The following is a 27,133-nucleotide window of genomic DNA, read 5'->3' as shown; positions in this document are numbered from 1 at the left end:
CCAGAGGAGCTGCTCCAGGGGATCAGTTTGAGAGGAAAAGAGGAAATCTGAGGCAAAGGAATGAAAATAAACATTCTGTGGATGTAATTAACCAGGCTGGGCTGCAGGGATAGGAACACAAGGGAAAGGGGAATGCAGAGGGAGGGAGAGGGAAGGCACTGAAGTCCATGCTTCTTTGCTGCAGAGCTGCAGCACATCCCCAAAATAACGTGTCCTGTCCCTAAATCTCACTATGGTGAGGTCAATATCCCAAGGGATCCTGCAGGCAGGAGGTAGGTACTTCCCGAAGCAACCCTGATCCTTAGCACGGATGTTTCTTATGTGGAAGCCAGAAAGTTCATTTCCCTCTGAGAAGCAACAGCAAAAGCCAGAGAGAAATTCCTCTCTGCAAGCATGGCTCGAGAGCTGTTAGGAAAAAAACCAGTGAAAATAGTTACAAAGTGGTATTATGGCTATTTTTTGTTTGCAGAGGGGCCTAATGGTGATGCAATGGGTGCTCACTCTGCCCCTCAGTGCTCAGTGCCCAGAAAGGCAAATTAGGGTGATTCCTGCAAAAAAAAAAAACCCCATCCTGCCATGTCTGGGTGGTAACTTGAGGCCTGGGATCTCCTGGGGAGGGGTCACTGATCTGAAGAAACACTCCAAAAATTACTGATTTCATGATGTGCACATATATGCAGTCACTACAGGCTGAGGGCTTCCCCCACCCCTTTGCTTTCAGGGGTCTGTCTGCCAGAGCATCCCTGCTGCCTTGTGCCAGGAGAGCTCTGCAGCGATCGCACAGGCACAGGAGCAAAGGCAGGTAAAGGTTTAACTTGAGTTTATTTATATATAAAGGAGATAACTGCATTTTAAGTTAAAAAAAAAAAAAAAAAAAAAAAAGGCAGAGAGACATTTGAGATGATGGATGCTTCTGACCGGAAACATGAAGAAAGGAAAGAAACAGAGCAGACAGCAAATTCCAGAGGAAAACAGAGGACAAGGTCTGTCCCACACTCCCTGCAAAGCAGTGGGAGCATTACAGGTGTGAGGACAGGGATACAGCAATGGCTTTGCTGCATCTTGCAGATACAAAGGAAGGGGGAAAGACAGACCAGGAGAGACTCCATCATGATGTGCACTGACTTGCAAGCAACCATAATAGTCCAGGATTAACTTTTGGTTAATAACAAAAGAATGAAACTAATTAGCTAACAAGGAAGATTTGCTATTAGTGACAGCAAATAGATCTGGGTTTACAGTCATGTAATATGCACCAGTATAACTGGTAATGGCATCCAGGTCCACCAAAGCTTACAGAGATGCAGCACAGCTTCATGAAATGGCATTTCCCAGTAAGCAACAACTTAGTGACAGCATAAAGATGTTTGGAAAAGTACATTCTGAGCCCACTCTCCCTCTCTGTCAGTGGCAGAAGGATTCAAGAGAAAAAAACCTCTTCCCTGTGTATGGTATGAGGTGATGCTGGACTGATCTGTGGGTGCCCCATGGTGATGGAGGCAGCTAAATCATGGCATGGCTTTACATGTGAGTAGTTTGGGCATCTGAACATTGAGCACACGGAAAGCAGAGAGCAGACACTTGCCCAAAAGGCATTTGCCAGCAAAGTTGCTCCATGAAATTCGTGGACATCATTAACACATTTGGGGATGGGAAATTGTTGTGATCTTCTACTGCTGTCCTCAAGATAACCTGATCCACACTGGTATGCATGAGCATTGCATGTGCTGATGTATGTCAATGGGCTGTGCTTTCCCGTCAGCTCAAACTTAAATCAGAAAAAAAATCTATTTGGTAATTCCAAATAGAGGCAAAACAATGTCTGTGTGTTTAGGTCTGGTATACTCAAATATTTTCCTAGAGCATTAGTTTTTAATTCTTACATCAGAACCACATAAGCAAACATAAATAGGATTTTATACTTCACATAATCCATCCAACTTGTGTTTGTTGTTACATATACTGAATAGTCACTGCCTGCTGTTACATACAGGAGAGCTAATAATAAATATTAGGACACAAACTTACAGGTTAGATGAGCTACAGTTAAGTAGTCGATTAAAAGGACAACCATAATCTAAGGTTACAAAAGATTAAGTATTGCTTTTCTAATGTGCTTTTCTCCTTTGTTTCGTTTGCTCACCTGTCAGATCTACACTGGGAGAAGTGCATAGGAGAGCTTGGAGTCATTTGTGGCAATGTGTATAGATTAGAGGACTGTAAGCAGGCTTAATGAAGAGAATTAGACACAGGGAACATATGAGATAACTGACAGGGTTCATCCCCTGTACATATGGAAACCCACGATATTGGCCCCAGCCACTGAGGCGGGCAGCAGGGCCATTACAAGAAGGAGTTGTTTGCACCTCACTCCCCATCTTGGTTTCTTCTTCCCACTTGGTCACGCAGAGAGGGACGGGCTCTACTCAGCATGGGCTCGCAGGAGCGCTACGATGTCCCCACAGGCAGCATGCTGGGCCAGCGACAGGGCTGAGTTACCGCTCTGCAAAGGAGGGACGAGGAAAAGACTTCACCACCTGAATCCCTGCTTCTCCCTCTGGCCACCCTCATAATCCACCCAGCTCCACCCTCAACTGCTTCCACTTCTTGGTCCCACGACTGCTAAGCAAAGCTGTTGTCAACCTGACTGCTGGCAACAAATTTTCCTCTGCTCCCCAGCAAGCAGTTGGCCAGGGCTGCTTTGTACCCAGCTACTTATCTTCAAATCCTCCTTCCCTGCAGTTTGTCCCTCATTTAAAATGAGCCACCATCCTGCAAACCTCCCCATGGTGTTCCAGGCTTTAACCTAAACTGTACAAAACAAAAGCCTTCCCTTGGTTCCAGTGCTGTCGCATACATCTTAAGACAAAATCATATTTAATTAGAAAATGAATGCATAACTGTAAGCATAACCGCATGGCCTGTCATTGCAAACCCACACAGGAGCTTTCCTCTGGCCAGGCGTGCTGCTCCCAACCCAGCCTTGTCCCTCCGGAGAGGCGTCTGGTCTAAGGGGACAGCTAACTGCTGTAAATGTCTTGTAGCCAAAGCCCTGCTGATTCCATATGTCCAGGATTTCATCCTATTTTTTAGGTTTAGGGTTACACCAAGGTGGGCTCTTCTCCCTAGTGCTCCTGCCCAATCCATGGCTGGCACGTACGATGCTGCCGCAGCCCCCCCATCTGCTGCCCAGCAAGCACCAAAGCCAGGGGTACTGTCCTAGAAGTGGTGCCCTGATCAGGAAGTGGACCGAAATCTGTACTTTTGCACTTGAAAACCACCACGCAGGGACTGCTGCCTGTAAAGCATGACCCCACATGAGCTCTCAGGGCCTGGTGGATGTGAGGCTGCGTATGGGACTGAGCTGCTGGGGACTCACCTTGTCCGTCAGCGCAACGTTGCAGCCAGGCTGGGCCAAGAGGAGTCTGACGATGTCAGTGTTGCCCAGCTGGCAGGCCAACATCAGGGCTGTCATCCCCTCCTCATCCTGCAGGTTGACGTCTGCCTGGCAGGAGAGGAGGGCTCGCACCATGTCATCCCGCTCATGGCTGACCCCCAGCATCAGGGCAGTCTGGCCTCCCTGCAACCACATAAGGAAAGGCTGAATATCCCTTCCCCACTGACCTCCTACGGTCCTGCTCATCCAAACTGTTATATACATTGATTTGTACTGCTTACGTAAGATTGTATATTATTATTGCATAGTACATGTATTAAAATTCATATTATTATTGTGTATTACCGCATATTATTAATAAATAACACTGGGGATCTTCAGCAGGTATTGCAAGAGATATCTGCTCACTTTGCATCATGGGCACACGGAGATTCTTTGCACCAGTGTGGCCAAACTGCCTGGCTCCCAGCTGCCCCAACAGGCGGGTCCCCTTAACCCTCTGGGCAGTTTAACTTAGGTCTAGACTAACTTTTACAGCTGTTTGGAAAAAGGGCTGGTTGAGGGCACTGCCATCCTTGAGCCCAAAATATGTGACCGATGAAATGACTGCTCATCAGCAGTCCTGGGGATTCTCTACCCTGTGGTCCACCACGCACCACTCCTCCTCAGTATCGCTTCTAATCTTTTAACTCAGAAAACTGTTCTGCGAAATTTTCAGCCTTCCTTTAGTCTCTTCATTTTATGCAGCTTCACAGGGACTCAGTGGGTGGCCATGCTGCAATTTATCTGCAGTTGCTTTTCTAACTTTTGGGAAAGAGCTACTTCAATCCAATGTCTACTGCTTAGTCTCAACCTGGTGCTGCACATGCAGTGTAAGGAACTCAAATAATGTTTCCAACCCAAGATCTGTGTGAGGGCATGGTGCTGAGGGAGCTTACTCCCTTTTTCTCAGCCACAGCCTGAACTGGCATCACAGAGGTCATAAACAGAGGACTAGAAGCTCAGCAGGAATCGCTTCGCAGATGCCTTTGCCTGTGGCCATGTTTTTAAAGAAAGAGCAGAACTGTGGGGACTCACCTGGGCAGCTCGAAGGTTGACATCCCCCTCCTTCAGCAGCTTCATCACCACTTCCATATCCTCCCCTGTTTCAGCAGTTGCCAGGGGGGTGAGCATCACCGCCGTGTAGCCGGCACGGTTCTGCAGGTCCAAGCAGCAGACACCTGGCAGGCAATGCACCACACAGAGGAAGGATTCAGCCACAAAATTAATCGGACGGAGGGAATGGGAAGCAAAGAGGGAGTTATAAAATTTGTGGCATCTTACACTCCCAGAAATAGGAGTTTTGTAATTATACAGAATTACCTGTGTTAAATACCTACTGTTTTGTGAGCACAGCACTAAAGAACTCTTGGTACTACACATTGCTAAGGTTAATTACAATTACTGATGCCAACTAAATTACCTTTGAAGGCCACAACCAAAAAAAAAGGTGGGGGATAATGGTGGTAATTAATGCCTTAGGCACATGCCAGTTGCGGAGCTGAGGGCTGTTGACTCCTGCAGCAAGGGCACAGCAGAAAGACAACCGCAGCAGAAAGACAACCGTCACCCAACAGGGCCATCCTGGCCCCACTTCACTCACTTTTCACCTCAAAGAGCTTATTTCCAACTCCACCACAAGGAACAAGACATGTCTGACATACTGGGCTCAGGTCCAGACTTATGCCCTGGGGACTCGGCCGCCTCGTGCACTCAGCAGCAGGAGGGCACATAAGACCACAGCTCCCAGTGAGTTGGCGGCAACAATTGGGTTATAGATGTGTAGGATAATCTGCCATTTCCCTAACATTTAACAGATTGTCTGGCCCATGAGGAAAGGCTAAAGTGCCTTTATTCTTGCTGAACATGAGTACATTTTCCCCCCATAGAAGCTCAGCTGAGACTTCTCTTTCTTTGCAACATGAGCTGAAAGTTCAGTAGTTTAAAATGGAGTTTTTCTGCAGCACTGTGGGGTTTGTTACACTCTCAGGGGTCTGATTCTCCAGCTCCAAGCCATGACGTGCCATTTGTTGCTACAGGATGCTGGAGGAGCCATTCCATCCCACTCAGACCAAGGCCATGAGAGACATCCCTTGGCCACAGCAACCCTGAGCCCTCTCCAAAAGTCAGATTCCAAAGCACTCAAGATGTGTCAGAGCACTAATGAGCCTTAATGTCCCTGAGGAGATTCAGCTGGGACCCCTGCCCACACCCACAGGACCAGGGCAAACCTATGAGGTCAGATGTTGGTCTTTAGACCGACCACGTCTGCTGAGTAGATCTTGGCCCTATGCTTGTATCTTGGATAGACCTTGGCCCTACTCTTGTTCCTTGGATGGACCTTGGACCCATGCTGATGTCTTGGACGGACCTTGGCCCCACATTTGTCTCCTGGATGGCTCTTGGCCTCATGTTCACCTACTAGGTGGCTCCCTTGCATGCAGGTTGTAGCTCGTCCCTAGCCCTACCTCTGTCCCATCTCCTTTTGCTCAACTCCCTGGGAGTACCCTGGACCTCATGCGCTGTTTGCCACTTCTGGGATTGTTGATGGATTCTCATTACCTGGCACTGCCGTCCATGGCCATCCTCTATGGAACCATGCCACATTGGTAAGAGCAACATAAAGTAACTTTCACACCCATATCCAACAAAAGCCATGGCTGAGCAGAGTGGCTGTTCCTACCTGTGTCTAGCAGGAGCTTTGCAATTGGGAAGTTGGAGTGAGAAACACTGTAGTGAAGAGCCGTGTTGCCGTTCCCGTCAGCCAGGTTCACCACCATCTCCAGGAGCTGGGGCTGGATGGCCTCCAGAGCCTTGAGATACACTGCAACCACCTCCGGGCTAGAAGTCTTGTGGCTTGACACCTGGAACCACTCCTGGCAGACGATGCTTAGGACGTGCCGCTGAAAACACCAAGTTCTCACTGTTATTCCTGGGGTATAACTAGATGCTGTCCCGGCTCCTCATCCCACGCCACTTTATTCTGTGCTCTGGCATCACCCAGCTGTTATTTAGCATGTGGTTCTGGGATTACCGCTAACTGTAGGGGGAAAGGAATTTCCTGTGGTAACTTGAATGAGTAAGCAGAGAAAGCCTTTATCTTCAGGGTTTTTTTCCCTTTTCCTTTCTTTATGGCTATTCTAAAACTGACTCAGAGGTCAGCTCATCCCCCCTCTCACAAAGCTGTCTACAGCATGGCAGGGCACAGCCTGCAATGTGCCATCAAGATAATTTTTCCATTAAATGCAACAGAGAGTGGGAACCACATCTGAAATGGGACTGAAAATTATCTGTACCAGATGCTTGTCATTTGAGGTCCTGATTTCTGAGAGGTGCTTGCTGAGTAGCTGGCAGTCAGCGAGGAAGTCTTCAGACGGCTTGCATCTAAAGGGAAAATACTTCTGTAAATCCACGAGACAGAACTTGCAGGAGGTATTGAAGCAGGAAGGAGGATATGCAGTTTAGGCTAAAAGACATTCAACACTTGAATTCACATGCTTAACTTTATGGACACAAGTTGTCCCATTGACTTGACACAGATTTTAGGTACAAAGTTAGGCACTTATATAGGTATTTAAGTCCAGAATCCTAGATCTGTATGGTCAACTTCAACTGTTACAAGAAGCTTTATAGAGTGTGTGTTTGCGTGGAATCTTATTCCTGAATCTGCAAAGAACTTTACTTAGAAGCTTTACTGAAGAGGGGAGAAATGAGATAATTCTAACCAAATATGACTCACTCTGTTTTCCACAGTCAAGCATAAGGCCTGAATCAATTCCCATTAGATTCTGTAGTAATTAAAAAAAATGTAGCTCTTTAAAGCCTTTTCCCATGGCTACAAAGGCCACTGTCTGCCTTTCCACCAAGCAGGTGAAGCACCAATCCAGCCTTGTGAGAGGAACTGAATGCAGTGCCGTATGTCCTGTCACAGCAGAAACATGATGGAAAGCATGACCTCTGGTTACCTGTCAGCCTTCTGCTGAGTGCAAGGCACTGCTTCTGCCAATGGCTCCACCACGTCATCATCCTTACGCCTCTCCTGCAAGGAGGTCCCTGATGAAGCCCCCTCGCTTTCACCTCCAGCTTTCACCAACGTGATTTCCAAATCATTGGCTCTTCTCTCCATCTCACTCTCCACATCGCCATCTGATGGGCTGTCTTCGCAACTTGTGTCTTCGCTTGAAGTCGTTTCGTAGCTATTTGAGGACACCACATGTTATTCACTCCTTCCCCATCCACAACCACAGGGCCTGACCAAGACTCATTGAAGACACCCACTGACTCCAATAAGCCTTGGATGAGTGACATGCAAGTTAAAAGGTTAGACCTACAGCCGAATTTGGGGTTAGTCCTTTTTGGGAGGGCTTCTTAAGCCAGCAGGAGCATGATAGAAGCAGTTAATTAGCAGCAGGCAATGTTACTTCGGGGACTACTCAGCTGGTTTGAAGGGATGTCCATCGCACAAGCCTCAGTGTAGCCAGGCAAGGGTTCATGCCACCTCCCAGGTGGGAGCTGCTGGCACGCTGATGGAGAGCCGCAAGAAACATAGACCCTGTGGTAAGGTGGGGCAGGCAGGATGTTGGCAACCTTGAGGACCACTAGACAAAAACTGTGTTTGCAGCTCCAGTATGGAACAGTATGAGTTCACCATTCGAGCAGCCCCACTAGAGAGACTTCTTTTCAGGTTGTCCGGAAGTATTAACATCTTCCACGAGGCAGAACATTTCACTCTGAGAGATCCCAAACCTTTTCTCAAGCTAGTCAAGATTCCTCTACTCACTACAGGTTGTACCCATTTCAGCAGCTGTTGGTAGAAGGACCTCTACACAACAAGATTGAGTAAAAACTGATGAACCCAACAGTAGCAGCCAGCAAGCTGGGAAGTCAAAGAAGCATAAGTCAGCAGAAACCAGCATCAAAAGTTGTATGCATAGTTGTTTGCACAGCAAAGGGACAGTGCAATGCATCCTGCCCTCCTCATGCCAGCACATGTGCTCCTCGGTAGAAGATGTGCCAGTGCTGCTCTTAGAGATGCATCTACAGCACATATTGGTGTATCTAGCTCAAAGGCCAAAGAGCATCAGATACTGGATATATGGGGAACTGGTTGTTGGAGCATAATGTAAAACACGTGTCTCCTCACCCCAAGGTAATTCCTTATTTACTGAAGCAGTCTTTTCTCAGCCCTTGGACCAACTTTTGCTGGCCATCACTAGGGCATGGAGGCAGGTTAATGGCAGTATGCCCACACAGATGATGTTGACCTCCTCCAAAACCCACCAAAGCTAGTGGGAATCTACCTGCAGACCCAGCTGGGTTTTGGATGAAGCCCCAAAAGATGGGTGTGCAAAGTGTCAGTCCCCAGGGTGTCCCTCACTGCACTGAAAATGCCACCATCTTCTGCACAGGGTTACTTACAGGTTACCAGTGCTGGCTTGAAGAAGGAGGAAAAGAGGCTCCGTTTCAAACGGCCTTTTAATCAAGAGGTTTGGAGGGGAAAGAGGGAAAAAAAAGAACGATGACTTCAGCGATACAGAGGACTTCACATGTTAAAAGGCAGTTTCATCTTCTGAACGGATGCTTACCCACCATTTACCCCAACAAACTGAAGATTCTTTTTCGTCCCATTGCCTCCTGCATGGAAGCCTTTCTTTTTCATGATAGATTTAAGACTTGTGGTTGGAGAGATTTCTAGCAAAATACAAAATAATAGATTAATTAAATAGATGTGCCGTAAATGTCAATGATTATTCCCTATCTCTAGCAACAAACTAGAAATCTTAACCATAACCATCTTACTTCATCTCAGGAGATGCTTTTTATGTCTTGTAAAACTACTGACGCATCTGGCCACAACCTGAACCTGCCCTGTCATCTTTAAAACACAGGTCTTAAACATCTCCAAGTGATGGGGAATATAAAGGAAGTGATTGGGAATTATATATGTGTCCTATTAATATAAGTAGGTTCTTATTTTGCAATAATATCTTCTTTTTTACCTTTTCCAATACTAATGTACTGGAAATCTCCTATATAAATCACCTATAATACTACATGGATAAGTCCTTCCATGGCACTTCGAATAGTCTCACTATATATTGCTTATAAGAAATAGGCCGCTTATCTATTTGCAAGCCCCTCTCAACAATGAACAGGCAGCCTTTGGTTCTGGATTCTCATCTTCATAAGCTAAAATTATTTTAGATGAACAGCTGTGAGTGGGAACAGGTCTCTTCCCAGCCCAGCTGCACAGTTAGCTTGAATTGGTTTTGCTTCTGGTGAATTCCATGCTGATTTACCCCAGATGAGCATGGGTCTCATATTCTTGCAAATTCAGATGTCTAAACCAATTAAGAAAAATCGTTATTTGATGAAGTAGTCACAGGTACAGCCACTTTTCGAAGCTGATCCTATGTACAATGGAGCCACAACTTTTATCAGCTCCTACATAATATTGTTTGCAATTTTTATTCAAGATCACATAGCTTAAGACGTGCAGAGAGTTAGCTTTCTCTCACACATGTCTAGGAGGTGCTATTTCTGATCTGATCGATACCAACTATACCACCACATCACCCCTGTTCAACACTCAAATAAAAGAGAAGAGCTGGCTTGGACACGTTGAAACCTATGCCAATATTATTTACCCAACTGTTGATAGTGTGTGTTTGAATTTTCCTTATCCACAGGTCCTTGTGTAGAGTAGGCAGACAACAATGAGTTTAAGGAATTAACTAATTGGTTCTGAATGGAGCTGAGCTTGGAGGCTGGCTGTTTAATAGCACTCGCTAACTCAGGGTAGCCGTGCTCCAAACACAGCCACTGCTCCTGCAAAAGCTCCTGGATTTTTTTTACATATTGGCCGATGGGGTCAACAGTAGGGAGATCCTCGTGGTCAGGGGGACCTTCCTCTTCCAACCTATCTTGAGGATTATCTTCACCAAAGCCTGCCTTGTTTTCTTCTGCATTCAAGCCAATTCTTGTTCTTTGACAGCTTTCTGCAGTCACCGTGTGAGCCGCAAGACTCTGGGTGTCATAATTATTCCTGTGATTTTGATTGTCATCGGTGAGATGCTCATCAATCTTCAGCTGGGTGCAGCACAGTGCATGAAGGCCAGCGTCAACGTCGGCTTCACCAAAACGTCCAGGTCCTTCTCCACTGACACCAGTGCCAGCATCTGCCAGACCTTGGTCTGTCTGAGCACCCACCTTCACCTGTGCGTTCATGCTTTCTGCTCTACAGACGCAGCATCCTATGGATTTAGTGAAGACTGGGATATTTACATTGATGCCTTTATCATGGGCTTGCTTGGCCACGGTTACCTGTGAGAGGTCAGTGTTCACTGCAGCATTGTAGTACTGCAAAGCCGCACTGCTCTGCCTGGACAGTGGCTTGGCCTCTTTGGTGTTTTCCCAGCGCAGCTTCTCCTCCAGTTGCGCTTTGGAGCTGGCCAATAACTTAATGCTTTTCTCCTTCTCCTTGATCTCATGATCCTGCTGCTCCACCACTGCCCTGATCTGCTCAAGCTCTTCTTTCTTCTTGCTCAGCTGCTCCTCCAGAACAGTAATCTGCTGCTTCAGTGTAGCAACCTCCCCAGGCTCTCCAGCACCAAGAGGCTGAGCACCACAGTTCTCTTTGTTCTCTCCAGCTTGGACACTCCTCTCCTCCACTTTCTTCAGCACTTTTGGAGCAATTGCACTTACACTTAACTCCCCTTCCCCAGGGTTCATGTTCTCCTCTGTAAGCTGGAGGAGGACACCTGGTAAGGTTGGTTCACTCCCTGCCAAGGTGGAGCAACCAGTACCATTGGCGGCATCGCCCTCCTCACCTCCGCTCTCCATCACCACCTGCAGCTGAAGTGCTGCGGGATGCTGGCTCTGCCATGGGGGCTGTATCTGCACCAGCCCTAGGCTGCCGCCCTCTAGATGCTCCTTCTGCCCTAAGGAGGCATCTTGCTCCAAGCTCATCTCCCTGGGGACATTTAATACGATGCCGTTGGAGCTGGGCGAACGCAGTGCAGGATGAAACGTGCTTTCAGAGCCGCTCTGGTCATGGTAGTGCTGGGAAGGTGGCCGGAGGGGCGAGGGCACCCTCTTGTCCCCTTGCGGGGGATGGCCAGGTGGCAGAGCAGCAGGCATGCTGGAGGCTCGCAGTAGCTGTGGCCGCCCACGGAGCTCGCCTTCCTGCCACCCCAGCTCTGCCTGCCGCCATGTCTCTGCCAAAAGGGCTTTTCTCCGATAACTCGGCTCATCACCCACGGTAAGGGTCAACTCGTTGGGCAGGAGGGGACAGGGATTCTCCTCCGCCCCCAGGGATGCTTTTCGCTGTGAGAAGGCGCCAGTCGCCGTCCAGCTCTTGCTGGGAGCAGATGTGCACCCACGGGAGCCGTTCTCGGGCAGGCTGAAGTTTCGAGGCAGAGTGCTGAATTTCGGCTGCTTGGCTTTCCGGTGGATGTGAACCCTTCTAATAGTGTTCCCTTTCTCGATGTCATCCACATACTTCAGGAAGTCCAGGTCCAAATGAAAGCCATACGGCGTCTCCAGGGAGTAGGGGTGGCTGCGGGGCTGCTCCCTTTCGCCGTCAGGTTTGAGTGGCTGGCCATTTGCTGAAACAACCCAAAGAAGAGATGATTGATTTTTGAAGACAACAAGGAAATTATCAAAAAGTATGTTTAGAGCAAGAGAAAAATGTTACTGCTTTTTTTTCATCTCAGTTTCAGGCAGGTGGAAGGCTGCAGTTTGTCACCGTGGAGGCTCATGGTGAAGTTGCAGAGGTGCAGAAACACCTGCAAGGTTCCAATCAGGTTTTCGAGAGTTGAATCAGGTAGTTGTTGCAGTAAGGAAGCAAAAAATTTGCTGAAATCATGGCTCTAATTGGCAATTAAGCAAACAGCAGGTTTTGCAGGCAGAGCTATATGTCTGTGTAAGTACAAAATGTTGCCAGATGTACAATAAATCCAGCTCAAAACTAGAAGGTGCAACAATTACATTTTTCAAGGCATTTTGTTTTAACTTTTCGTTGCCATAAGTAATGCTATGTACATCAAGCAGGAAAATCATTGCACAGTTTCATCTGCAAACACTAGGTCACAAATTATTCCTTGAAAATGATGAATATAGCAAGGGCAGTGGCCAGACCCAGACAGCGCCAGCCAGTGCTGCTTTACACAGCTGCATCCATGCAAAACACGTGCCTCCCAAGGTGACCAGCTGCACGGCACCGAGCAGAGCTTCTAATTGAGGAAAATCACCACAAAACATGTGCCAGTGTGTTTGCCCACCTAGCTATCGCAGACACAGCTCCAAGGCTCCTGATTTAATGCAACTTAATACAGTCAGATCCAACCTACAAAAATTTACAGCCCCAAATTTCAGCCTTGAGGGTCCAAATAGTTAAACCCCTGTATCATTGCCCATTTTTACTTAATGCAGCAAGTTCATGAAATCACCATGGTTTGGGCTGCTTTGCACCTCCGAGCAAGCAAGCCATGCTCAGTGAGGAGGAGCAGTTTGACAGAGAAACCAGGTTTCATGGCTGCTCACTCTGTCTCCATCCTGGCGCAGCAGCTGCATGGGGAATGGGAGAATCTGGCATGGCTTTACATGCTGCTCGTCACAGCATATCACCGAGATGAAGCTGCCTTTCTGATGGGAAGCAGCACATGAAAGTCAGAGGAATGACAGAGGGAAAACATCACATACGGCAATATGGCACAAAAGCAAAGCCCAGATTGTGGGAGCAGAGGAGATCTGTCCACCACAGAGGACAGGAGAACAAATATTATACATGCTGAACTGAGAGCTGTGACCATGTTTCTGCTGCGGTTTAGGAAGTCTGCATAATACACGCATGATTCATTTTGCATCTCATCGCTCTAGCAAATATCTATAGAAAACAGGTTATTTACAGTATTTCTGGTAAGGAAATTACTTCAGGGCTTGGTTGCTGTTTTTTTTTTCAAAAAAGAAATGAGCAAACAATCATCCCATAGCCTCCGTACCATCTGTCTTCTCCATGGTGTGGTCTAATCGGGCTGTCATTTAAGCATCCTCTAACACGCTAGGGCAGATGAGTTGTTTCACCCTTGAAAAAAAGAAATAGATATTTTTAATCTATCAAAAGGCTCAATCGTCTGAACTTCATCTCTCCTTAAAGCCTTACACCTCTTCACAAGCCACTCCCCCTCTTATTTCCCATATTCTGCAGCCTGACTGTGTCTGCTAAGCACTTTCAAGCTGCTTAAATCAATAGCTCCTTTGCCAGTGGCAACAACTCGTGCTTCATAAAGACACCCCAGGTAGTTGGTTCTTATAAAACATCCCCTGCGTTACAGATGGCTTTGACTGCAAAAGAGAAAGGAGAGGTGTTTGGGATAATTTCTACTGGGCTTGAGATAGATGGCACAGGGACTCTTCATCGACGCCTGTAAGCTGGATATATCCAACGTAATACATCATCCCTGAAAACAGCAAGGGATATAAACTACATACAGAAATGACTGGATTGCCATCTTTTTTTTTAATTGTACAATAACCAAAGATTCAAGATTTATGTTAAACCTTATTCAAAGGAAACTCATTATTTCAGAGCTCATCCATATTCTTGTAAAGAGCCTTCACCAAATTGCACTAAAGCGTGGACAAATTGCTTTCTTACTAGGGAAGATCTTCAGGCAGAGATCTACCACGCCTACATCATGGACTTCACATCCAGCCCAGTCTGTATTAGTCTTCCAGCTTTTTCCTATCATGCCGGCATGGGTGAGACACTCTTGAAGAGAGATTAAAGCTGGGAACAACCAAGAAAAGTCCTGGATAAAGTTTCTCTCCTCCATGCCCTTTAGAAAGAAAAAGGGGAGGAGACAGGGAAAGGTGAAGGAGGTTGAGGCAGTTGGACATCTCTGTAGAAGGCTTCCTGTTGCATGAGAAGCACAACATTGCTCAGAGTGAGAAGGTCTGTCTTTTAATTCCTGCTAATGGGGGGGAAAAGTGGGTATTTCTTGGAAGCAAAGTTCCTTGTTTAAGATTTTTCTTCAAGTATCTAATTTGGTTCTTGGCTAGAGATGGTCCCACAGAAGCTTGGAAGTCTATCCCTACTTCTCCAGTGCATCCCTGAGCTCTGCAAGACTCTGCAAGAGTAAGACCAAGCAGCACAAAGCCTGTGCTGAGCTGGCCCCACACAGCTGAGGATATTGCCAGGACTTTTTATGCCAGAATCCAGCTCACATTCATCTCATTGATCAAACTGTCAAGAGTCTAATTGTAGTATTTTGCCTAAGTGAGGGCTTTAGAAGTTCACCACACTTCTAGAGCACCCTGCAAACACACTCCAGACAACTTTATCCCTCACTTCACCTAGCATCATACCTCTCCAGCACCGGTCTTGCTCACCTTCTTATTTTCTCTTCTGCAGTATACACCATCTCTTGAGACCTCTGGTTCATTCACTATCTCAGAAGATTTGTCTTGTTGGTCTTCTCCACTCTGTAGCTTCTAAATCCTCTTTTTTCTCATGTAATTATTTTTGCCTCGTCAAATTCATCTTTCTTTTTGTGACAATGGCAAAATAACTAGATATGCAGTACAGATAAGGACATACAGAGTACAGCAGTGCTGCTGTTATTCTCTTCTAGAAGCACTGACATGAAACGGTTTGACTATAACAAAGACCAGAGGGAAAATTAAGCCAAATCCTGCTGTACCATTATTATAGGATGGATACTTTGAAAGATCAAAACTGTTTAAAGAAACTATTAGTTCTGTAATTTAGGGAGACAAGTTTCTTGTCAATTTATAGCCCTGATGGAAAGTTTGGGGAGTCCAAACCCAAGGAGAACATCAAAACTCTAAAAAGGGAATCCAAGTTGGTACCTCTTCAATGTCTGTGTGGACAGAGGGCAACGCTGATGCCCACCCAATGCCATGTGCATTTCCAAAATACCTTGACCGGCAGCCTCCTAACGTGCTTTCCAATTAACTACACTTCTATAAAGGGCTCTTCTTCTGTCTCCTCCTGCCAATAAACAACGTGTGCCAAAACAAATGCTAACCTCTTTCTCAAATGTTACGCTTTTAATTTTTTTCTGATTACAGCCAATTACAGAGCACTTACGGATCTCAGCTACTCTTCTAGGTCACTTTTTAAGGCGGGGGGGAGGGACACCGGTGATTAAGATGCTTTTTAATATCTAGTTCATTACACCTAATTGATTTATTTATAAGCTGACTGAATCCCAACTCTGCAGCCCAAACCGCTACTATGACTTTTCTCTTTTGATCAATCCACTCCAGAATTGCCTTGTTGCTGAATGTACCCTACAAGCTTGCTGATATTCTCCCATCCTTCTCAGGGCAACTCAGGTGTTTGGCAGATGGCTTTGAGCCAAAATCACAGTTCCTTGGACCCCAGGGGCTCTCTTTGATACCTATCTCTAATAAAAATGCAAACAAAAAAATGAAGTCACCTGCTAGAAGAAGCGTACCCGTACATCCAGGCTCCAGCCCACAGTAGAGCACAGGGCAGTGCTTTTCGGTAGGTCTCTATCCTCCTAATACCTGTTATGCTGCACCTCTGCCAGGTTTTATATTTGTTGAGTTTTCCCCCATTGCATAAAATTGAAGAATATTTATTTTCCAGTCCAGGCAGGTGACATTGCCACATGCAGAGCATTTCTAATTTTCACCGTGAATAAAATGACATTGCTTTTCTCAAGGTATGAATAAATGTATGCGGAAATAGAAATCAAGAAGGCAAATATAGGAGAAGGCAACAGCACAGAGTGAAGTGGTTTTACTCCCTTGGGCAGCCTATTTGCAGGGACAATGTACTGTCTTTTTAAATAGCCCTGTCTCAAACACTGGCTCTTTACAGTCACATTTAACCTCTATTTCACTCTGTCCCACTTGCCATGCAATGCAAGCCTCCACCTGCTCCCCCATCCTCCACAACCAGGAGAAAGGAGAGCAGCATTACACCCCAGAAGATATAAAGAACAAATTAACTGAACCACAAAGACAAATATATATAAATTTCATTCTCTAAGAACATCTTGCTAATAATTTTAAATTGGAAACATTTAACCCTGTGCCTATAAATAAGAAGACAATTCATCTCTGCTGAGCAGCGTGTTAGCACAGTCTCATTAGCAATAACACAACATTTTTTTCAGCTCTGCCTGTCATGTTCTCCTGCACTGCAGCAACGGCTTTAGCACTTTGTGGTGAAAGGAAAAACTGTCGTTAGAAAAGCATCTTGTCATGCTCCCACCTATAAACCCACCAGAGAGTAGAAGTGGGAAGCCTCCCTCCGAGGCATCTTTTCCTGTGCTGAAAGCCAGCAGTGAAGACTTTGGAGCAGCAAATATGCCTTTCCCAGTTGTTAAAAAGTTGGTCAGCTGAGCAGTGACCTTGCTTGGAAAGCAAATACAAGCTTAAAACAAGAAGTACAAAAGACAGATTCATTTTCTAGTAAAGCAGCCCATCGATCTCATACGACCTTATCGAGGGCAAGTGAAGCCCACTGTATAAAATGAGTTACCTCCCATAGCATAGTTAACTTTTCCACAAACCACAAAGTGCTAAGTGCTGCTCGGGCTGGCACCAGGATGCCTGCCTTATCAGGAAAGATTATTGAAAAGACAGTCAATTATTAACGATACGGCTCTAGTATACCTGATGCTGCGGGCTGCAGCCGGAGCCTGCTCTCGGCATGCTGCACCTCCCAGACTGAATGCATTAGTTATTCTGCTGAGCGCCTCTCCCGAGGAAATGCAAGCAGCTGCTGTGATTAAAAGGCAGCATCTTTAGTAGAAGCCGCTGAAGGTCTGAACGTCCATAATTAATCCTGCCAAAGCCCCGTTCCCACGCAGGGAGCAGAAACAGCCTTTAGCCCTTTACCCTTCTCCCCACAGCTCCAGACCCTCACGTCGCGTCCATCCATCCGCTGTTCCCAGGGGAAGCTGAACAGGACGGGCTGATGGCGGGAACGAGGCTGTGCGGAACTGCAGCACAGGCAGAAGATGCCTGAGCCTCCGTGCCTTGCCCCAGCCACTGCAGCCCCTGTGCTCCTGTGGCTGCTGCTGAGACTCTCCAAACAGAACGCTCCAGCCTTTTGCAGTGGGGTTATCAATGCAAACTTCAAACTGCAGGCAGGCAAGGCAGGCGGCAGCTCACAGAGCAGCCACGGCGTGATTTTTGGGCAGGTTATTTGTGGCATGTGGCTCGGTGGTGGGGTAGTGCTCATGACAAGCCCCTGTGCTGGGGTTCCTGCCAGGCATCCTGGATTGCTGCACCCGAGGCTGGCAACGGGAAAAAACTCTCAGCCTCTGCACTGAACCTGCAGCAACTTCATGTTTGCGAAGGCAGAGTGGTTCAGACGCTGCCTGGCTCTCCACAGTCCCACAGCAGGGCTGCGAACCTCTTTCAGGGCTGGGGAAGAAAATCCTGAAGAGTGGAGGTATCCCACTGGGATCCAGGGGCACCCAGGCGCTTTTGCCAGAGATTTGCATGATGGAGCAGCGCCAGCACCTTTCCCGTCGCTTAACAAGCAGCGCAACCAAAATGCTCATGTTAGCAGGGAAAACCACATTTTGTCACTCTGCCTGCAGAACGTGGCTGCTGGCACTCCTGAGAGCCGCACACTGAGAAAACTCCTGCAGGCTCACTGTGCTCGCACAACTACTACATGTAACTTTAAGAGATTAAGTTTGAAGAAAAGCAGAAAAATTTTGCCTTTGCAGGAAACGAAACAGCTTGGACGTGTAGAGAAACAGCAGCAGTTTGTCCTTGCGAGGGCTCCTCAAGGCACAGATGAGTTAACTTCTTACCCAAGGAATGAAAAATAACCCCCCATTTCAGCAGGCGGTTAAATGCCTTCTTTCCCACCAAAAGGCTGCCTTTCCCACATGGCTCCAGCATCCCACACCACGCAGGGTCGTGACTCCATGTTGACAGCTTCCCGCTTTCACAGGCAATTGCAGTGCTTTAAAAGCACATTGGCTTATTTTCTGTCAAATTCTTCTGGTTTAGTTAAGCTTGTGCATCTTTGCCGAGCACATTCTGTGGCTTACACTCTCTAGACAAACCAGCACGATGGAAAAATATACATATTTCTATATGGCACTGATTTTAAAAGACTAAAAGCACTGTTTCACTTTCCCACTGGAAAGACCTAGCAGGAAGTTTTTATTTGGAGCATTTCCTTACTGCAACTACTCTCATAAAACCTACAGCTTTTCCCAGATGTCCCCATGGGCCTGAGGAAAGTCTTTAAATCTCCATCCCACTAAATAAGCTTTTAATCAAGAACTATGAATGATAAGAGTCTAAACACATTGGTGCTTGATGGAGCTAGACTGGCTTCTGATAGCTTCACCCAAAGAGGACAGCTCAGGGTAGGAAATGGGGAAAGGTGAAACCTGGAGATCATTCTGTAAGCAAAAGGACTGAGGTCATGGCCTAAAATCGCTGCTACTTTATGTTTCACACTACAGATGTCGGGAAGGATTTTTGCTTTGCAGTCTGCTCCCACGGATGACAGGAAACAGACGGCTTGTCCTGTTGGTCTCTGCCCATCCCTGCCACAGCCACTGCTGCCTTCTGGGATGCTCGCAGGGCTATTGGGCAAGTGGCTGCCTGCCCTCCTCTCCCCAAGCAGAAAGGCTGCAGGAGGGCAGGTTTGGGGTCCACCTGCCACATCCCACTCCCCTCCACCACACGGACCTGCAAGGACTCATAGACGGAGCTCATCCTCAGTACCCAAAGGGTTACACTCAAACCTGCTCCATCCAGGCGGTCTGCTCATTGCACAACAACCAGCCGAGCTATTATTGCAAGTGGACATACCAGGAATAAATATAGCCACTCGGGGAATATTTGTTGTACAGATTTTTACAATTTTGTTTTCACGGCAAAAGAAAAATAACCCATTTCTAGTCTGCTGGGGACATACACACGGGTGGGATCTCCGTTGGCTGGCTGTGGACTGTGATCACCTGCCGGCTGGCACAGGCACAGGGAGGAATTTCCTTCCAGGAGGAAAACAGAAGTTTGAAAATTTTGTGAGATTAAATAAATAAAAGGATAAAAACAGTTTAAAGTCCTAGCTTGCATTGTGGAGAAGCTGTGATTATGTTTTCCAAAGTGAAAGAAAACAGAGTTTCCACTGTAAGTTATCTGCATCCCAGGAACTCACAGCTGCCTTCCTGAGTGCATCTGGCACCAGTTCTGCACCCCATAGCATCCCTTGGAAACAGCAGCTCAGACTGGAGCAGGTGTGGGCACGAGCTGGGCTGCCTGTCAGGGACCAGAAGACAGGTGAGCAAACCCAAAATTAAAGTGGAGACCAGATTACGTCTAAACCCTAGGAAGCCTGCATCCAGAAAGGCAAGATGACAAGCTGGATCCATCCCAGCCTGGCCTGCACCGTGCATCCTTGGCTGGGCAGGCTTCCCTCTCCACTAATACTGCCCAACTACATGTGCCGAAGTGCAGCAGGACCAGATTTGGGGATGCAAAACCAGTCATTGTATGAGGTTAAACATAAGATGAGAAAAGGAACATAAATCTTTAAACCACTCTGCAAGTAATACGTCACACAGTCCAGATGCCTGCTTAAAATTAACCCTCCATCCCAGGGCCAGCGGATGGCTCTGCCACATGGCTTACAGTGATGGGTGACCTGTAGCTCTGGCCTCAGCATTTTATCACACCCTAGGCTGAAGCTCCCACAGTTGCTGCCTGCCCAGCTCAAGAGGGATGAGCTCTCACTCAACCCATCAGCTCGTGGTTGCACTGGTGGACAGCTTTGGGCTGGCCACCCACTGCTGCGCTCAGCTCTCCACCAGCCGTCATCCTTCCTGCAAAATTATTTACACAAAGTGGCGGAGGGGGCTGAAGACAGGGGCCTGCTCACATGGAAAACATCCTGGAGGCGTGTGGAGCCTCACTGGTATTTGAGTGAGTGTCGGGATCACGAGAAATTTGAATAATTAACCCAGTGCCACTTAATAAAGAAGACTACCGCTTTCAAGCGTAAGCATGCAACTCTTGGCATCTGGTGGTACTTAAACAGCCATTTCAGGCATCTTTTCAAATGGAAGTAGTAAAGTTGTGTAGATACTGATTTATTAAAGCTGCTTATTGCTTTTTAATAAATGTCGTGAACTTCCTGCCAGCGTTTCCATTAGAGACAGGTCAAGATGAGACCTGGAGGTATCAGATATCCAAACTCTCACCCTCTTTTATGGCTCACTGAGAAGGGAAAACAATCAGATCCACCTTCCCCTCTGATAACCTCTTTTCCAACTGACCTTCAACTCTTTCCAGCCAGTCTTATAAAAGCTTTGGTCAATTATCATGATTTTATCCCGTGCCTTGAAAACCGTAGTGTTTTCCCTAAAGTCTCCATTCCCAGAGCCAGAAGACCAGAAAACCCACCTGAAGCCATGAATCAAAAGCGCTACACAGTCAGAAGGCAGACAAAAACCTGAAGTGCCTAATTTCTAATGTTTACTCATTTTGCCTCAATCCCACAACTCTAGGGGCAGGGGGAAACCAGTCAAGCTCTCCTTTGGCTTCTGGTCTCTTCCAAGCTGCTGTTTTCCATTTCCTTGACCTTGGAACAGGTCAAGCTTTGCTGTCAAGACACTGAATAACTTCCATATGGTCAAAGAAGTTGGTAGCAACTTAACAGCAATGGGGTTGTCCTTGACTTGACTCCTAAGGGCTCCTGTGCTCATCCCACTTAGAGCCTGGGCTGGAAATGTCTCCATTTCCTAAAAAAAAAAAAAAAAAAAAAAAAAAACGGATCCTTTGGGTGGTTTTGGAAGCTGGGTGTGGAGTGGAACCATCAAACTTGCTTGCCAGGAAAAGCTCTTCCACCTTGCCCTTGCTCAGCTGTTTGCCAAGACTTGAGATGGATGGGGCAGTGCAGGGAAGGAAGTGTTACATCCTCTTGGTGCTTACTGAGAGATTTTGGGGAACTAGAGAAACTTGCCCTGAGACATAAAGAGGGCTCCCTAAACCCACCAGCCTGAGAAATCTCAAAAAAGTGCATTTGTGGTTGTGAAACCCAACTGGAAATCCAATGTCTGTCCTGTCTTGCCCTGGTAAAAGTCCCTTCATCAACACCTGTCCTCTCCCACTGAAAGTGGGACTTTCAGGTGTTTTTAGGAAATGCCTGTTCTCTGCATGCCTATTTTTCTCCTCTTCCCTGGGCCACCACTGCTGTCTACCATGCAGACACAGGGACATTTTACATTAATTTCTGGTCTAAGCCAACAAGATTCGAATTCATCACACTCATGACAGGTTTAAAAACTTCTTCAAACAGGAATATTTATTTTTCAGGCCACCTGAAATCACTCTCCATGTTTATCGAGACCACAGAAGGGATGGACATGCACCTTTCCTCCTCTGCTGGTGATTTCCACAAAGATGCTGAGAACGCTGCAGCCAGCAGCCACATTTCCTACCCGTGCATTTGAGTGATGGGGAGAGTTTAGAACATGGGGGCTTTCCTCCATTTTTTTTCCAAAGCTCAGGCTTCACATTGCTGGTGTGTTTTCAACTTTCTTCCTTGTGCTGAGACTCACACTCATCCCAGATGGACAGACAAGCTGTCTGCAATGTTGAATTGTAGATAATCACATTTGGAAGACAGGAGCCACTGCATGTGGGTGGGTTCTTCACCATATTTCACGTTTCTCACTCCACCAAATTGTTCACTTTGGTAGTATATTATCATATGAATGACAATAACTACTTTTTCATGTGCTGTTTAAACCATGGGATGTGAAGGACTCGATGCTTCCCGAGGCCCAGTGCCGGAAATGTGAATTCCACCGAGGTCTAAAATAAATATGGTTGAAGAAGGATCTCTCTGCAGCTGGTTCCTCCCTGCTGCTCTCTCCTAGCACTGGCAGTGTGCAAATGTGCATGGTCAGGGATTTCTGTTCTGAGCCATGGGCTCCTTCGTGCCCCCAAGCTAAGGTCAGGGCTTTATTGACCAAAATCTGCATCTTGCTGCTCTTGAGCAAGGCAGAGTCGCGTAACTCTGTCATACGGGGCATTAAATAGAAAATACAATAACTTACTGTATTAACTCTTTTCTCTAATAAATGGGCCACATACATTCCCAGTGCTACTCCAAAAGCTTCCTTTAAAAGACCCAAGATCTGATGCATAACAGTGATAAAATGTGACTTTCAGGATATTTGGCTACTGTAAAACCACAAAGGGAGGGACCTGAATTGGCAACGAGCTTGTGAATGAGCTTGTATTCCTGTAACACCTCCATCTCACAGAATCTCAAAACTGTTTCTGATGCAAAGGATGTTTTGAAACCAAGCCTCTCCCAAAATGCGCCCACGCCAAGGGACGCAGAGGCTGTTTGATGGAAGGCAACATCGCACTCCTGCTCGGCAGCAAATAAAAACAATGGGGAGATATTTCAGTTAGCTGAGGACAAGGGGAGACTTTATGACACCAAAATGGATGGCTCCTACAGGAATGGGACAGTCCTAGCACTGCACAAGGGAGATGATTTCTGCACCTCAGAGACAAAACCTCCTCCATAACCAGACTTTCCAAAAAGAAGCTGAACATGGCCCCAGTTTTCCCATTTACAAGTGGTTTGGAAACTGCACCAGGAGACCAACAGCACCCACAGCAGCAAAAGGCTCTCCCCCATCTCATCCTCCAGCTGCAGGATTATTTTAACAAGCGCCCGAACTGATCCCGCCTCGACCACAGATTCCCCGGCCAGGTTGCTGGTCATCAGGCGGGCTGTCATTTCGACACAGGTATTTATTTTTCAAATATTATAGTCAAAGCAATAAATAATCAATCATAAACCCATCATAAATCATAAACCAATCATAAATCAATCATTATGGGCTTCCTCTTCTGATTTACCACTTCAGGAACCATTTAAGAGATCAGTTTTTTCCATTAAATCCATCCCAAATCATACAAAATACTGGGAAGACTGCAAAGCAGCTATGAAGGCAAATGCTGATTATTTTTTACCCTTCTCTCTGTCCTTTGCTGCGGTTGCTAACCATATCCTGCATGTGCAATGGTTTTGGGTGCCCACCACCTTCATTTTGACTAAGCAGCTAAAATATTTAATTTCTGGTTTACCCTTTGGTCAAAGGAAACCCTTCCCAGTAGTGTTGTACCCCACAGATGTGAGGTAATGAGGAAATGAGATAACCCTGTATGGCACAGTCCTGCTTCCATCTCTGGATGGTGTATACCATTCCTTGAGCATCCAGACCACAACTGCCTCCATCCTGAAATTACTCAGACTTGCATTTGAGATTATTTAACCCAATTTCTGCCATCACAAATCATCTCATGGAGTATCCAGCCTCTTCTAAAAAGGTGTCAGGCAAGGGTCTATCCTGGTGCAGCAGCTCCCTGTTCACACTCACTCTGCTTTCTCCCAGAGCAGAATCCAAGCCTGGCCACATCTTTGCCTTAGTCCTGGAAGAATCATAAGCCGAACACCGGGAGCAGACGAAAGTGCTTGCACAGGGCACGCCTGGTCCCGGCAGACTTCGGCTGCCCAGAAATGCCCTGGCAATGCTGCCTGGAGGGAGAGGCACTGCCTGGAGGGAGAGGCACTGCCTGGAGGGAGAGGCACTGCCCGTCCCTCCGCTCGCTGCCAAACACACTGCAGGGGTGGCCCCTCTCTCAGCCCCACAGGGATGCTCAGACCCGGAGCTCAGCCTGGCCCCGCTCTGCAGCCCCTCTCTCAGCCCCACAGGGATGCTCAGACCCGGAGCTCAGCCTGGCCCCGCTCTGCAGCCCCTCTCTCAGCCCCACAGGGATGCTCAGACCCGGAGCTCAGCCTGGCCCCGCTCTGCAGCCCTTCGGGACCCGCGGCCAAGCCCGATGGGACACGCGGCTCAGGGACCCGAAGCACGAACCTCTCTAGAGACAGACTTTAGTTACGGCGCCAGGAGTTTCTGTGTGGGGATGGCTGGAAAGCCAGCAAGGGAACGGGAGAGGCTGGAGGCAGGCACCGGGGAGGCCGGGGCTTGTCTGAACCACATCTTCCCGGCGGGGGAGGGTCTGAGTTCGGGCTGAGAGGCCAAATGCACCTCTGGCAGCGCTGGGATCGTGGTGGCTTCCGCCGCACCGCCCGGAGTGGGGGCCCTTCCCAGCCCTCACACGGTGATAACCGGGGGTCCCGCCGGGGCTCGGAGCCCTCCCGCTGCCCAGCCGAGCCCCGCGCCGCCGCCCCGCACCCGGGGCCGCTGGAACCGCCCCGGTCCCGGGCGAATCCGGGCTCCCGCTGCCCCCCTATCCGCTCCCGGGGCCGCCCACCCGGAGGAGCCGTACAGCACCCTTTGGAGGGCTCCCAAATATCCCTGGAGCACACTCCGGAGCATCCCTGAGCACTTTCAGAGCACCACCACCACCCCCGCGCACCCTGCACGGCACCCTCTGATGCACCCAAACGCACCCCTGGAGCGCCCCAAAGCACTGCTGGCGCGTCTCAAAGCACTGCTGGAGCGTCCCAAAGCACTTCTGGAGCTCCCTAAAGCACTGCTGGAGCGCTCCAAAGCACTACTGAAGCTCCCCCGCGCATCCCCAGCGCTCCCGGGCTGTCGCCCCTCGGATGCGGGTCCCGCTGCCCCTCCCGCGCCCCCGTCCCGTTCCGGCCGTACCTGGGGGCGGCGGAGCGCGGCGGCACCGGCGGCCCCGCTGCCTCCTGCGGGCGGTGCCGGGGGGCGGTCCCGGGGCGGTGCCGGGATGGGCTCAGCGGGAGCCGGGGGAGGGGAGAAATCCACTTTTTGGGCGTTTTTTTTTCTCGGTGTTGTGCCAGCGTCCCGTTTTCCAACGCGTTATTTACGCTTTTCTCGCTCATGCTATTTGCAGGGATGCGGATGGAGAGCGGGACCCGCTGCAGAACTTGCGCTGTGTTTGCGCCCTGTGTTCTGCGGCTCAGCCCCTCGTTGCACTCCGGCTTACATCAGTCCCCCATAACTTCATGTGATCGCGTGGAAAATGTAAAGAAACTGCAGTTTGGGGTTTAGGTTTTGAGCCCTTCACCCCGTGCCGCTCTCTTGTCACCTCCCCGGCTGCAGCAAGTCGCTGCAGTGACAGATCTTCCCTACGCTCTGGGGACAGCAGTAGCTTAGGGACCTCCAATAATGCCTTCAGCTTGAGGTGAAGCTTTAGGTTTTGCTTGTCCCGAGACACCGAGGCAAACCCCAGCCCTGCTCCCGTCTCTTCTGGAGCACGGGAGAGCAGCAGCTCCAGCGGTGCTGGGGGAGCTGCGTGGCCTCCATCTGGGATACAAGTTCAGCGTCTGCCGGGAATGGATGAGGCTCACTGTGATTCCCCCTTCCTTTGAGATAAGCCCAAATTTGGGGTTGGAACTAGATGATCTTCAAGGCCCCTTCCAACCGAAACTATTCTATGAGTCTATGATTCTATGATTCTGTAGCTTCTCAACTCTGAGTGGGAAATGCTGTAAATTACAGCAGAGTCTTCAAGCTCCGGTGGTAACGGCGACACTGCAATTGGCACCTCTTGGGTTTTCATCTCCAGGCTGATAAACACATGGGGGGCTGTGAGCAGAGCAGCGTGACTGCCAGAGCCTGGCTCGCATGAGTCTGTGGGTGGCCACGATGAGGTGGCTCCAACCACTGGGGTGTGCGGGGCTAGAGTGGGCACCCCAAGGCACAGCTTGGTGCAGCATCACGCCTGGGCTCAGCTCCAAGGGATCTTGTGTTGTTGGAGGGTATTTGAGTGTGGGGGTCCAGCTGCTGCCTGACCACCAGGCAAGATGAATCCTCCTCACAGTGCCCAGGCTCCCAGTAAGACAGGGAGGGATAAAACCTCCCCTTAGCCTCCCTCAGGAGTGACCGGGACTCTACACAGAGAAGGTCATCTGCTAGCTTGGTCTGCTCTCAGAGGAGCTAAGGTGCTGAACAAGACGAAGACATTTTCTGATTATTTTAACAGTGGATCAAAGAATCAAAGGAAAAGCGTGTCTTAGGGGAGCCTTCGGGCTTCGTGCCATGAGGACAACCGCTGCTGCTCAGGTTGTTTTGCCCGGGCCCTAAAGAGAGGGACCATTATATCAAAAAGATATTTTTCTGGCACCACTCTCTGGTGGATTTGGGAGATGAGTCCTACGTTATTTTCTTCTCCTGTTTCTCAACAGCAAACGTACTTTGATGTGTATTCACGGCCTTCGAGGCAGAGCACCTCTCCTGCTGTTCCTGGGATGGGGCAGCTGAACCATTACCCATCCCTTAGGCTCATCGCCCTAGCCTTGAACCTTAATGAAAATGATACTTCTGCAACAGAAACTCTGGGCACCTACAGGAAGCTGTTGTGGTCGCAGACATTCAGCTGAACTGGTGTTTTGCTTTGTTTTCCCTCGGGTTTGATTAAAGCGCTAAGAAGGGGGGGGTGTAAGAAGTAAAGCAGTGGCAGTTCGAAGCATACACTTCTGCAAGTGTGCCCCAGAAAGCAGCAACTACTACCCAAAAAATGCTTTTCAGCAAACAGAATCAAAAACAGTTCCCCTTTTCAGTCACTGAGGCTTTCCTTGCTCAATAGCCTGAAGACAAAGACTCTCTCTTCTACGAAATGTTAGGTGCTCACAAGTGTAATATGCATATGCATAAAACTCTGTGACCCCTCTAATCCAAGAGAATAAGCGCACTTTCAAAC

The 27,133-nt window shown here is 48.1% G+C and overlaps 1 protein-coding gene across 4 annotated transcripts; it reads right to left on the bottom strand.

Moving 5' to 3' along the window:
- Positions 1-887: 887 nt before the first annotated feature.
- Positions 888-25,186, bottom strand: KANK4 (KN motif and ankyrin repeat domains 4). Of its 4 annotated transcripts, XM_054073154.1 has the most exons (12): positions 25,114-25,156; positions 17,108-17,216; positions 13,438-13,520; positions 10,084-12,042; positions 9,022-9,127; positions 8,855-8,908; positions 7,402-7,632; positions 6,733-6,820; positions 6,120-6,339; positions 4,475-4,617; positions 3,380-3,580; positions 888-2,503 (listed from the first exon to the last, which is right to left on the bottom strand). In XM_054073154.1, the coding sequence occupies exons 3-12, from the start codon at positions 13,475-13,477 to the stop codon at positions 2,423-2,425; spliced, it is 3,123 nt and encodes a 1,040-aa protein (XP_053929129.1). In that variant the 5' UTR covers positions 13,478-13,520; positions 17,108-17,216; positions 25,114-25,156; the 3' UTR covers positions 888-2,422. The 4 variants fall into 4 exon arrangements, with proteins under 4 accessions (XP_053929129.1, XP_053929128.1, XP_053929130.1 ...); XM_054073153.1 differs by lacking the exon at positions 17,108-17,216 and having other exon boundaries at positions 25,114-25,186; XM_054073155.1 differs by lacking the exons at positions 17,108-17,216; positions 25,114-25,156 and adding an exon at positions 14,094-14,233.
- Between the last annotated feature and the right edge of the window lie 1,947 nt (positions 25,187-27,133).

This window comes from Cuculus canorus, chromosome 8, assembly GCF_017976375.1.
Source record: "Cuculus canorus isolate bCucCan1 chromosome 8, bCucCan1.pri, whole genome shotgun sequence".
Taxonomy (NCBI): domain Eukaryota; kingdom Metazoa; phylum Chordata; class Aves; order Cuculiformes; family Cuculidae; genus Cuculus; species Cuculus canorus.
This window is presented reverse-complemented; position numbering and strand designations above follow the sequence as displayed.

Coding starts and splice junctions, on each gene's coding strand:
- KANK4 (XM_054073153.1), bottom strand. CDS start 13,477: ATGACAGCCCGATTAGACCACACCATGGAGAAGACAGATG. Junction 8,909..9,021: donor TTTGTTGGGGTAAATGGTGG/GTAAGCATCCGT, acceptor CTTGATTAAAAG/GCCGTTTGAAACGGAGCCTC. Junction 2,504..3,379: donor ACGTTGCGCTGACGGACAAG/GTGAGTCCCCAG, acceptor CCTCCTTTGCAG/AGCGGTAACTCAGCCCTGTC.